At 38.6% G+C, this 13,681-nt stretch overlaps 1 protein-coding gene across 2 annotated transcripts in view; it reads left to right on the top strand.

Moving 5' to 3' along the window:
• LOC140142803 (protogenin B-like) overlaps positions 1-13,681 on the top strand; it is a 168,056-nt gene that overhangs the window by 91,835 nt on the left and 62,540 nt on the right. For both annotated transcript variants that reach the window (XM_072164808.1, XM_072164807.1), the window contains exons 3-4: positions 4,789-4,945; positions 5,860-6,140. In XM_072164808.1, coding sequence (XP_072020909.1) covers positions 4,789-4,945; positions 5,860-6,140 — 438 coding nt within the window. The remainder of the gene's footprint in view (positions 1-4,788; positions 4,946-5,859; positions 6,141-13,681) is intronic.

The raw sequence follows: 13,681 nt of genomic DNA, 5'->3' as shown, positions 1-13,681 counted from the left end.
CTTCTTATAAAATAAAGGGCCGTTTTCACCAATAATTCAAAATCAATATTACCGTAGTGTCACATCACATATGGATTATACAGTGATGCAGGGGGAAAGTAGCTCTAATTCTCATTAATATAGATCTACATGTAGCAACCCACAAGAAATTTGATCTCAAAGATATCGGGTTTTGCCATAGTATTCAACATAATACAGCACAACAAGGGGATCAAGTTTAATATGATATTGAGAAGACTTAATTATAAGGTAAAAAAGGTTTGTCACAAAAGGAAAAAAATTCTAAGCGGTATGGGATTTTAAAAAACAAGGCAAAGCAAATTGCACTGATTTGTTTTAATTGCATTTTTGGTCCACTCTTGTTTTCCATTTTGCTGCCAAATTTCTATTAATAGGAGAAACCCCCTTTGAAGTTTGACAGAAAAAAGGAGTTTTGACTGCTACATTTCAATTAACATTGATCGGATCGGATCGGGAAAGGCTAGAACAGATTGGGATGAGGCTAGCTGAGGTTAGGATCGGTCTGTCCAGTTTTCAAGAAAATATATAGTTCTGAATCGGGCATGATTGTTCCAAATTGTTTGTTGGGACAAGTTGGGTCAAACTGGTATTATTTGGGGAATGCTAGAATAATAGTAGGAAAGCCTCTTTTTTCAAATTAAACAAGAAATGTCTTTAAAAAGACAACACCATGGATGAAATTCATGTTTCATAATTTTACATTGACAAGTACTTGGAATGCTAGTAATTTTTTGTGTGTAGCACATGCACAACTAACTGGGTTGGAAATGTTGTTACCACGAATACCACCAATGACATACTATAAGCTAAATTGAAAAATGTGTGTTAAATAGGTCTACATTTAATTTATACTTAATTTATACTTGTACAAACAAAGGGATCAATGGAAATCACATCCACCGAGTTAAATTCAACCACAAGTTATCCCAGCACATGCATGGTTCTAGATACAGGGACTCTCCATATCCTCAAAAAAAGTTACAAATTGCATATTTTGGCCTCCAAACTCCAAATGTATAACACCCCTAGCTACCAAGCAGGCCAAGCTTCACAGCTTTATCAGAATGTGCACTTTGTTTCTGGTCACTATGATGCACTTTTATTTCCCCCACTGATCCTTTCTTTGTTGGTTTTACTAAGTCTTGTTCCCCTCATCATGTAAGTTTATCGTGCTCTTCCGTTCCTGTTACTACTAGATTTTGTAAAATGCATTTACATACCTTTAAAGAGCAGACAAGAAGCGTACTACCTTGTCTGGTTTTGGGTGTTCTGGCCCCAATCCAGGAAATACACATTAATACATTGATAGGCCCTAGGTATTGCTGCTAAAGAGCGTCTAAAAAAGAGAAATATTTTGATTTGGTCCTCGTATTGTGTTAAATAAGTGCAAATGCTACCTTTTGTTAATACATGTTCCTGTTAGGCCAAAGAACAATGTCTCAAAGTTGCTGTCAGGCCCGTAAACAGGGGGGGTGGGGGTGGGGGGGTTGCATCACCCCCCAAATTTGCAAAAGTATACAGAAAGTCCCAAAATATCACAAATTGCGAGCGTAGCGAGGAAAAAAAATGAGGTTTTTTATGCTTTTTTGGTCAAAAATGGTCACAATTTTGGGAAAAAAGTCCACTTTTCACGAAATTGCCCCCCCTTGGGAAAAAAGTCCACTTTTTCAAAATCAGCACCCCCAAACAAAATCCTGCGTACGGGCCTGGTTGCCGTATGCATTCGTTTTGCAGTACACAGTTGTCTTAGCGAATACTTTTTTAACATAGACACTAGGCTTGTTCACACGATCGCTTGTAAAGTCGCTTTACATTCGAATGTAAACTTGCATGTAGTGTCCGTCTAAATGCACTCGCATGTAGCTACATGCAAGTTAGAAGTGACGATTTTACATGTAAGATATCTTATATGTAGCGAGCTACATTCGAATGTAAGGCCAGTGTGAACAAGACTTGCATGTAAACTTGCATGTAAGCATGACCTTGATGAGCCAATCCTATTCTGATTGTGCATAATCATGGCATAATTTACCAGTGAAGGTCAATCTTACTTTTGAGTTGGCTTACAAGTAAGTCCGGGCTCGCTTGTAGCATAATTTAATTGCTGGCTCGCTTGTAAGTTACATTAGAAAGTAGGCTACCGTCTGAACACACCTATAATTATGTGTCAATGGTCTATGGTTTAAAGTGAATCCATCTGATGACAAGTTAATGGCCACTGGCACACATGCTGGTTGGTGTGAATACTAAGGTCTGTATGCCCAAAACAAGTCACGTCAGGTCTAACTTTAGACCTGGTCTAACCATTGAGGTTTATAAGAATTATGGAGGAGGAACTTTTTGGTATTTACATACCTCATTCTATATTATTATAGATCCTGTTAAGGGCAGATACATTTAGCTTAATATTAGAAGGCTGCCTTTCAACTTTTGAACTTTGCTAGGAGTAAAGGAAAAGCAAAGACAAAAGGATCCCTCCCTAATTCTAACCTCCATGGTTAGACCAGGTCTTATGTTAGACCTGGTCTAACTTGTTTTGTGCATACGGACCTTAAGGTTCAATAGCCAATTTGGCAATATTACGGTATAGCTAATATATGACGCTCAAGTGACTAACAGTTTTTCTTTTACTGTGGCGCACTTTTATCTGAACACCTTGTAGTTCAAGCTGTACTGAGTGTATGTACTAGACTAAACAAGAATTGTACATAGAATGGCCATTGAACCCCAAATCATACTTGCTGCAAAAATTATATAGTGAACTCTATCATGAGAAGTAGGTCTACTTGGTGTAGGTGCTATCTTTACACAAACCCATTTAAATACACCAACGGTGTTTACCAGACATGCTATTTTTTGAGAGAACTCACTCTTTATGCAAATACCCTGCCAGCTGGGATCTAATTTCTCAAACTTTAACTCTTGTATCACACCACCAATGAGAGTTCAGCAGAAGAATTTCCCAACAATCAGTCCTAACATAGGTTGTTAGCTTTGAACTTCATGTTGTTAGCTTTGAACTTCAATCATATAGCCGTAGGTGAATGTCGGCCGGATCCGCAGCTATGAACAATAAGCGCATTGAAGGGTATATAATTAATTGACAGGTTAGCAGTGTGACCTGCTGTTTCTGTAGGATGTTAACATCAGAGATTTACGTGTTGATATCATATTTGGACATAAAAAAAACCCAAAAAAAGAAGAACCTAGAGCTACTTATTTCCGGAACTATTTTGTACCGCTGCCCCCAAGATATATAAGGAACTGAAAAGACCAAATATACATGATGTAGATGCATTTTGTGGGAAATATGGTAAGAGATGCCTTCAAACCACCGGATCAAGAATTTAGGGTTAGGGTTAGATTTAGGGTTAGGGTTAAGGTTAGGGTTAGGGAATGGTTAGGGTTAGGGAATCATTCTTGATCCAGTGGTTGGAGTACATTGCTTACCATGAGGTATAGACTAGATTTTTACTGAACCATGAAATGGTCTCAGCCTACAAAAATGAATAGTCTTTCTCCCTTCCTTACTTCCTTACTCAGTAACCTTTTAGGTCTTAAATGGACAGATCTCGAAATGCCAAGAAGGTAATAATGTCCACTTTTTGCGGCAATTTTGCGCAAATAAGTTGATTTTGCCCTCCCTGAAATTCATTTCACCCCCAACACCCCATGGGAAAAATATCCTGGTGTCCCCACTGGTAACAACACTGACTGCATTTATAAAATAATTAACCCAAATGGTTGTGTGCTTTCAAGTTGTCAATAGTACATGTAAGTAGTAGGTGTGGGTTGTAGATAAAACATATAGAAATACTTTCTACCATGATTTAAAAAACACTGAGCACATTTTAAATTACAAATACTCACTGGTGGTGTAGTCCTGAATCAACAGTTGTGTCAATGGCAAATGGAAATCAACATTGTTTACACCAGAGCTTACCCCAACATTCTTGGTGTTAGATTTCCCATGTCTGGCTTTTCTTCATCTTGCTGGAATAGCTAGCATTTCTGGTGCAATGTATTTAAATAATCAGATGTTAAAACCTCAAGTTTGACGTTGACTTTATTGTAAAGCTTTGTCATGCTAAAATTGAATACTTTATTTCCAAATACAAACACATCAATGAATAAACTTAGTCATAACCCTAACCCTAACCCTAAATAACCCCTATCCATACGTAAGGGGTGTCTGAGGGGGATGTTCCCTCCTGAGAAATTGTGCACAATGAATGATTTGGGGGGGGGGAGTAGAACTTTTCACATTTTACATGTATCCCATTCTTTTCTTAATAATTATATTTGCATTTCTTATTTGTCACTATGCAGAATTGACAATGAAACTATTATTGAGTCATGAGAGTGATAGCAGAGATCCTCTCTGTTTCACATGATCAGTATTGTTTTAAATCATTTTTTGTATATAATTATGTTTGATATTGTTTTTGAACGCACCGCTGGTTAGGCGTGTGCCACTGTTACAAAAGTGTATGTTCCAATAAATAAATAAAATAAATAAAAATATGACATACATTAATGTTGTAGCGGAATAGTTAGTCAGTAAGTCAGTCAGTCAGTAAATCAGTAATTGTGAATGCCAGGGTGCAATATCATAACACTCTTGCAGAATCTCTCAATTTTCAATTTGTTTTAACAATTAATTAAAATTCTTCCAATTTTCCCAATTTCACATTCATAACACCCAATAATTGCTGCAACAAATATGCTGATGTGTGTATGTCTTTCTCTTTTTTTTTGTGTGTGCAGAACTTACAAGACCAGAAGTGAGACTTACAAATAGTGAACCAGTGGTTGCTGATGTTAATGGTACAGTCAGACTAGTTTGTGATTTGGAGGCTCACCCCGATGCCATAGTGACATGGTTCAAAGATGACATAGCAGTAGAAAATGTTGACAGTCAAAGGTAAGGTTGTGGATGTGACGGGTTTGGTTTGGACAGTGGGTAGGGAGGGTACTGTCAGACTCATTTGTGATAAAGGGGAAGTTCACCCTAATGCCATAGTGACATGGTTCAAAGATGACATATAGCAGTAGAAAATGTTGACAGTCAAAGGTAAGGTTATGGGTGTGACGGTGTGGACCAGTGGTTGGCGAGGGTACTGTCAGACTTGTTTGTGATTTGGAGGCTCACCCTAATGCCACAGTGACATGGTTCAAAGATGACATAGCAGTAGAGAATGTTGACAATCAAAGGTAAGGTTATGGGTGTGACGGTGTGGACCAGTGGTTGGTGAGGGTACTGTCAGACTTGTTTGTGATTTGGAGCCTCACCCTAATGCCACAGTGACATGGTTCAAAGATGACATAGCAGTGGAGAATGTTGACAGTCAAAGGTAAGGTTGTGGGTGTGACGGTGTGGACCAGTGGTTGGTGAGGGTACTGTCAGACTTGTTTGTATTTTGGAGGCTGTTTTAAAGGACTATTTAAAAAGGGGGTCATTGGTGACAGCAGTAAAAAACACAAAAACAAGGTCATTAGGTGAGATAGTGTTGATAAAAGGGAGTCAATGTGGCCGCACATGTCCATCACCCATTTTTCAGTCCATGATAATGCATACATCACATTGCAGAAGTTGTGGCTATTCGCCAGCAAAGTGGTTACATAACTCCTTGGCAAATGAATCATGCACCTTTTTGAAATTGGTAGTATATACATGCCATAGACTTAGACCATGTGTTGCGATAATTTCGATCATGGTACAGACCTCAAAAGCATGATCCATTTGACATAGTGATAATCGGATTACATGTAACACTTTGCTGGCGAATAATATCAAGTTGGAAGTTATTGATTATATTATCTTTGTCTTTGTTTCAGAATGACTGCCCTACAATCAGGTGTGCTCCAGATCATCAATGTCACATTAACAGATGCAGGAAAATACACGTGTAGCGCCCACAACCTTCAGGGGAATGAAACCAGCGATAGTTTTCAGCTTAACATCACTACCTTGGCCAGTGTGCCATCCCAGCCACTACCTCCATCGCCACCGCTGATCGTGGCCGGCCCTCAGAATGCCACAATCATGGCAGGATCTTTGTATTTGTTAGAATGTGCTGTGTCAACGACGTCAGTAGAAATAGAATGGACCAGAGGAGGTTTGTTTGTGTTTGTTTGTTTTCAAGCTACAATCCAGGAAAAAAATAGTTGGCACACTTGCATTTAACAATGGAAATGCGTGCCCTATCAAAATTGGAGAGGCGAGTGAAACATGCATGCAATACATGTATATGTAAAGTACAGACTCCCCCTATATCTCACCCTTCCCCACTCCCCATCTTTCAATGTTGGAGGGTCTCACGGACCTGTTGACAACATGGCTTGGTCCAACATTGAATTGGGGGAGCGGGGGAAGAGATATACCAAGACAGGCAAAGTGTGCCAACCTTTTTTTCCTGGATTGTAGCTCCTTAGACAATACTGCTGTTAATCTGGCAAAGGAGTCACTTTCAACAAGTTTAGCATCCGAGAAGACACAAGAGAATAGAGGTGTAGGCTAGCTATATATATATATAATACATTAAGATTTTTTATTTTTTTTTTTTTTTTTTTTTTTATATATATAATACATGTAGATAGTGTTTCTGGTCTCAAGTTGAGAGTAATGCCATGTTGGATTTCGCAGTGGCAGATTTGAATCAGTGCAATTAAGTGGGTGTGGGTGTAGCAAACAGCATACGGACAAATCGCCCTTCTACTCGTGTGTACACGATCCGTGAGATTAGGTTAGCACGCATGATTTTGCAAAATTGGCATTACTCTCAACTTGAGACGAGGCAGACTGTAGTTACATCTGATGGGGAGGGGGTACACCAAACATTATAAATGAGGAAGGGTCAGCTGCTGTCCAGCAATACTCTATACTGCTTTTCACCTCAAAATTACTAGTGACGTCAAAATGCTTCTCTATATATGTGAGAGAGTGTTACGATTATGCTGCCTTTACACTGTCATAATTTATACTGCGATTTCAAGAATGGTCAGCCCTTTTTTTTAAAGGCTATGTAACATAAAACCACAGTGACATCACCCAAACTACATGTAGAGGTAAAAAGTATAGTATACAAATATTGACTGTCCAGTATCCAAGACATGAATGGTCAAAACTATTGATCTGGGTGATCTCAAAACTGGACTACTTTTCCTCAGCTTTCGCGAAGTGAAGCTGAGAGGAAAGAGTACGGTTTTGAGATCACAAGGAACAATGGTTTACTAAAGGGCAGTCAATATTTGTTTTATATACCTCATACATAGATTTTTTACTAAATATTTACACAATGAACCACTATTTTCGGAAATGTCGCACACAAGCCAGAAATGAGTCTGCGGCACGCGTCATCTCTGCGTAAAGCAGTGCATACAGCGAACAGGTTGTTGCCATGACAGTGGGAAATAGAACTACTGTATCCTGCCGCCATGGGAACAACCTTTCAACTCAAGAATAGTTAAAAAACTATTTCACAATCATGTCATGTGACGCAGTTTTAACCAATCAAACAACAAAAATCTATATATTTATATAGGTCAAAGTTAAAACTATAATTTAATGTCAGGTTGGCTAGGTAAAGATTTATATTATTATTATACATTTAGGGACATAAACCAAGTCAAAGTCAAAAACCCCATTTTATGCCAATATTTAAAAAAAAAATGATATTGTAAAATGAGCAATAGAGTAGTATTACTATTTAATATTTCAGAAATGTCGAAAAAAATATCGCAGTATTTCCGGTATACTTCCGGCTTCATGATCAACGATATTACATGGCTATACATTATATAATGAGTTGACACTCTCGAGACCATATGTCCAGGGCATAGTGCTGTTTGTTGCACGTTTCCTACACTGATGTTATTAAGCAAGGTTGCCATTATATTTCACACTAAAAACAAAGCCAATGCCACATTAAAGGCAGTAGACCATAGCTAATACAAGAAACCTAATTTCCACCCTATTAGAGAAAAGTTATATTTCACACTAGCCAACACCACATTAAAGGCAGCAGACCATATAGCTAATTCAAGAAACCTAATTTGGACCCCAAGAGAAAAGGTCCTCAAAGAAGTCCCATTTTTTGGCTCTTAGCGGAGCTAGTGAGCCTTAGTCATTGTAGTCAGTGAGGACTGTATTTTTGCTACAAATTTTGGCCACTTGCGTTCTTGCTTTTTATGCTAAGGTTTCTTTTGTTAATGATATTTGGCTTTGAAATTACATTCCAAGGTTTGCTTAGTTATTTAGCAATCGATTGCACTCCTTTAGAAGTGAATTTGGGGTGGGGAAAGTACTTATTTTGAAGTGAGAAAAGTCAAAAGTCGTCATGAGAAACAAGTCATTTCTATCGTTTTGCTTGGTTCCCTGTATGCGCTAGAGATTATTTTGGTCTGAGTAATTTAAGTTGTGAGATCATGGCGGAATTGACGGATTGCACTATTTTTCTTTGGGAAAGTGACCTTTTATCATGAATTTTTGCGGTGATCTCACATGGATAGAAACGTGATTGGATGATTCCTTTGTCCAGATTGTTTATTATTGAGTTCTCGGAGTTTTGTTACCATGGGACAACACTTCAAAATATTTAGAGACCAGCGGCGTAGTAATTTAATTAAATGAACGCTAAATAACCAGGGTTGCCAAAAAAATTCAGCCCGAATCGCAGGTCAAATAATCGAAAAGTCGCCCAATTTTTTTTCTTTACCCTTTGTATTCTATGGGGCAGGAAATTGTCCCCGGGAAAATCTTCAAAAGTCGCCTAATTGGGTTACCAAATCGCTGGTTTGACAACCCTGAAAACAACGTCTCGACAGCCAAGGTCACATCTGGCTATTCATTATCATTGTTTGTCTGGCACGCTTTCTACAGCGTGGGTTGGGAATTCTGAAAATCTGTAAAAATTACAATTTTGCGGAATAGGGGGCCTATAGGGTGGGTTTCTAAAAAGCGTGTGAGCAATATATAATTATAAAGCGTAGGGGTAACGCTACCAATTGAAAAAAAAATATAATAAAGTAATTTGATGATCTGTTGAAAAACATTCATATTTTCTTCATAAATCTGGAAAGAAAATGTCAAAAATTAATTTGCTGATGTTTTCAATTCATACGACGTCACCTGTAGTAGAATCGACGCGCCGTGAGTTTTATGAATGAATATAATTTTCAGTCTCTACATCAGCCGCTTTGGCCCGCTCGCTCACACTAGAAGTGGAGCGATCCGAACCACAGCGGCCGTGTAGAGAGTATAGACTGACGTATTCATGTATTCAGGATCTCACAGGTATCTCAGCCTTTTGCCCATTTGCCCATGTGTTACTTTATGATAAACAATCTAAAGTCGTATCTTTTCGATGCAGTTGCAGTGATGCAGTTTTGCCAACATGTCGCAAATGTTTCAGATGAATAAGAAAATCATGAGTGTTTGATAGATGAGGATAAATTCTGCATCAATTCGGATTCTGAAATGGATTGATGGCGCAGATAATGATAAAATGGACCCGGAAGTGACTGTATGAAACGCCGATGTTCAGTCTTCCGAATTTGATAAAGTAATGCTGTAAACAATCTAAAGTCGTATCTTTTCGAAAGATGATTGCAGTTTTGCCAATATTATGTCGCAAATGTTTCAGATGAATAAGAAAATCATGAGTGTTTGATAGATGAGGATAAATTCTGCATCAATTTGGATTCTGAAATGGATTGATGGCGCAGATAGTGATAAAATGGACCCGGAAGTGACTGTATAAAACGGCGATAGCGCCGATGTTCAGTCTTCCGAATTTGATAAAGTAATGCTGTAAGCTTTGGTCACAAACACTGCATAAGGGTGGGGGTTCAATTTTTGATAAAAAGGGTGTCTGTCTAAAAAGTGTGGGGGAAATATAAATGGAGGGGGTTTGACTCCCTGACAAACGCTCGAAATTTGTAGCTGCTACAACTGATCATCACTATTTAATTCACTAGAATCTGTTTGTTTGTCTGTGTCTGCCTCTTCTCTCAGAGACTAGTGTAGTAGTAGCTCGATTCACGTAGTGATTCCGTTGTCCCACTGGCCTACAAAACTTAGATTGCATGGCGATCGGAGTGTTAGGCCAAGTAAAAAATAAAACATGTTTCACGTCCGGGTTTTCGAAAAAAAGGAGGAAGAGGGGGCTTTTTATTTTCTATTTTTTATCGCAAAATTGGTGTAAATACCCATACTTAGAGCTGTTTTGGCGTATACAATAATGCCTGGAAAAAGGAGGAGGCCCTTTTTTATTTGTTGTTCTGAGAGTTACACCCCCTCTAATGATCACAAAACCTTCCTAAAATGTGTCTGGTATCTTAACAAGGCTATAGAAAGCATCCCAACTTCCTAGACATATTTTTTGAAAAGTTATAACTAAATTTCAAAAAATAAAAAGATATTTGAGGAAACCTCAAAAAAGGAAGCGGGAGGGGACGTGAAACATGTTTATTTTTTTATTTGGCCTTATCGTCAGAGCACTAGCATAGTAGGGGAAGCATGTTCCTCAAACTTGGTGGGTGGATGCATCTTTAGTACAACAAGTCACACATACAATATTTTCTCAATTCGAATTTTATCCTTTCTGGGTATGACTGATTTTGTTACCGTAAAATTTGTGTCAATTCCAGAGATCACATCATAGTACCGTACACTATAAATGCACCACATTTTGTAGGCTCCAATTGCTGATTACATAAATGAGAACAACTGGTAACCAGCGGCACTGTGCAGTACCGGTCTGTTATTCAATTATGCGTTGTGTGTGGGTTATGTGTATTTTATGTGTAAAATGCCTATGCGGCGCGGTGATCCACCCAAAAACAAAATCATCGATAGATCCCTGGTACTAGGTGCATCTTGACCCCAGCATAAGTTTGTATTGGTTAGTGGGTCAAGGTCACCTGAGGTCATCCAGGGGTCATCTGAGGTCAAATTTGCAAAAACTGTTGTAGGGGCATGAAACCGTGGGTACAGTCAACATTTGGAGTCAAATTTCCGGAAGGTCATCCGGGGTCACCCAGGGGTCATCTGAGGTCAAATTACTAACAACTCGCATCGGCATGCGACTGGGCGGGTACAGTCAACATTTAAAGTCAAATTTTGGGAAGATACTAAAAATTGTCGTATGGGCATGAAACTAGGTGGGTACAGTCAACATTTGGAGTCAAATTTTGGGAAGGTCATTTTGAGGTCATCCGGGGTCACCTGAGGTCAAATTACTAAAACTGTCGTATGGACATGAAACTTGGTGGGTACAGTCAACATTTGGAATCAACATTTTGGGAAGGTCATTTTGGGGTCACCCAGGGGTCATCTGAGGTCATATTACTAAAAAACTGTTGTATGAACATGAAACTGGATACAGTCAACATTTGGAGCCAAATTTTGTGGGGTCGCATGTTCCTCGAACTTGGTGGGTGCATCTTGACCCCAGGCAGAACAAGTTTGTATTGGTTAGTGGGTCAAGGTCACCTGAGGTCATCCAGGGTCATCTGAGGTCAAATTAGCAAAAACTGTCATATGGGCATGAAACTTGGTGGGTACAGTCAACATTTGGAGTCAAATTTTGGAAGGTCATTTCAGGGTCAACCGTGTCACCCAGGGGTCATCTGAGGTAAAATTGCTAAAAATGTTGTATGGGCATTGGTGGGCACGGCCAACATTTGGAGCCTAATTTTGTAGGGTCGCACAGAACAAGTTTGTATTGGATAGTGGGTCACGGTCACCAGAGGTCATCTGAAGTCAAATTAGCAAAACTGTCGTATGGGCATGAAACTTGGTGGGTACAGTCAACATTTAGAACCAAATTTTTGGAAGGTCATTTCGGAGTCAGCCAGGGGTCACCTGAGGTCAAATTACTAAAAACTGTCGTATGGGCATGAAACTTGGTGGGTACAGTCAACATTTGAATTCAAATTTTTAGAAGGTCATTTCGGGGTCATCTGAGGTCACCATTTAGAGCAAAATTTTTGGGAGGTCATTTCGGGGTCGTCTGAGGTCAATTTAGATGAATTCTAATAGTTGCCAAGGCTTTCTATAGTTGTTGAAAGCTTCAAATACTAAAAAAGGGATTTTAAAATTTTGCAGAACAAATTATTCTTGCTGGTTCAGTAGTAATTTGCACAATAATGAATTATTTTCAGATTTTGCAACTAATAGTAATGCGGCAAAAAATAATAATGCGGAGGAGGAAGATTGACCACCGCATCGAGTTTCAAGGACCGTATTGAATATTTGTGGGGAATTTTTTCAAACTGAAGGTTTAAAAAATTGACCGACCTACCAACCTGTTGCGCATTCGACTCCAAGAACAATTGCTTTCCCACAAAAAAAGCGTAGAGCCACAGCGCCATTGGTGCTCTTGTTTATACTAAATAATCAAAGTATATGCATCAAAATGGAAGTGACTATTGTCGCGAATGAAACACCCCGGGGAAACACCATCGCAAAGAACAAAAAGGACATTGTCAATAACATCTAGAAACACTGGAGAATCATCAGTCAGTCCACCAACAGCATTACACCGCTGATGACGGAGAATGGTTTCTCTGAAATATTCGGTTCAAAAAGTGAGGGTTGTTGTCCAGTTTTAAAATATACTTTTGAAAAGTATTATCCATGTTTTGAGGTTTGTTCCAGATTTCTCATTATTCAGTTCCTATTGTGTAGGGATATATTGTGTAAAAAGACTTATTTTTAGCTCTTTGATAAAAAACAAAAAACAAATCATAACAACAACAAAAAGGTACATGGCATATCACTTATTCTCACAGTCCCCAGTTGGGCTAAACAAGAAGGACAAATTATTCAGGAGCATAACGAGGCCACTGAGAAATGACGAGCAAAATATACAAATAGTCCCGCTGACTCGCTGCTAAAACGACTTTACCGGGACAAATGCGTGTGATGTTTGCCAAAATGTGCAGTTTTAACACAAATTAGGACAATTGTGGCCTAAACCTGGGCCTAACGAAGATGCTCATTACAACTTGTGGTCAGTTTTGTTATGGTATTTCGAGCAAGGGGGCAACTTTCCCCAAATCCCTGCTCCACCTTCCTCGGGGATTATTGCAAACCAACATGCCCAACTTGTTCCAAATTAATTTGGTTTTTCATTTTGTCTTGAATCAAGACCTGTACAGGTTTTAAAATGCAGCAAAAGAGATTCAAGTTGATTCATGATTTTAAAACATGCATTTATGGCAATCTTAAGGTCAGTCTGTAGCTCAGGTATATAAAATACAACACCATCCAAAAGGCGCACAATTGGGCTAGTTAAGTAGGTCATGGCAACTCAAGTCAGCGTGCTTGCTAATGGTGATCGGACTGTGTTAATTAGCTCACCTAAAGGCTATGCAAGTGACTGATGCAGTAGTATGTGCAATTTATCATGTTGTGTCCTGACAGTATCAACTGAGAAATGTGAAGGGCATTTTACGTAATAGCCTTTAATGACTGATTAGCCATTTTGATTATAACTGGCTTAAATATTTCAAAATAAAAATGATGTAGTGTATGGAAAGTAATCATATTTTCATTCATATTCATATTAATTTTTTTATCTGAAATCATTGAGGATAACCTAGATGTTTTTATTAACACACAAATTAAGGATTTACCTAAGTTAATTAAAATGTT

Source organism: Amphiura filiformis, chromosome 20, assembly GCF_039555335.1.
Source record: "Amphiura filiformis chromosome 20, Afil_fr2py, whole genome shotgun sequence".
NCBI lineage: Eukaryota > Metazoa > Echinodermata > Ophiuroidea > Amphilepidida > Amphiuridae > Amphiura > Amphiura filiformis.
Note: the sequence above shows the minus strand (reverse complement) of the source record. Positions and strands in the feature narration are given on the sequence as shown.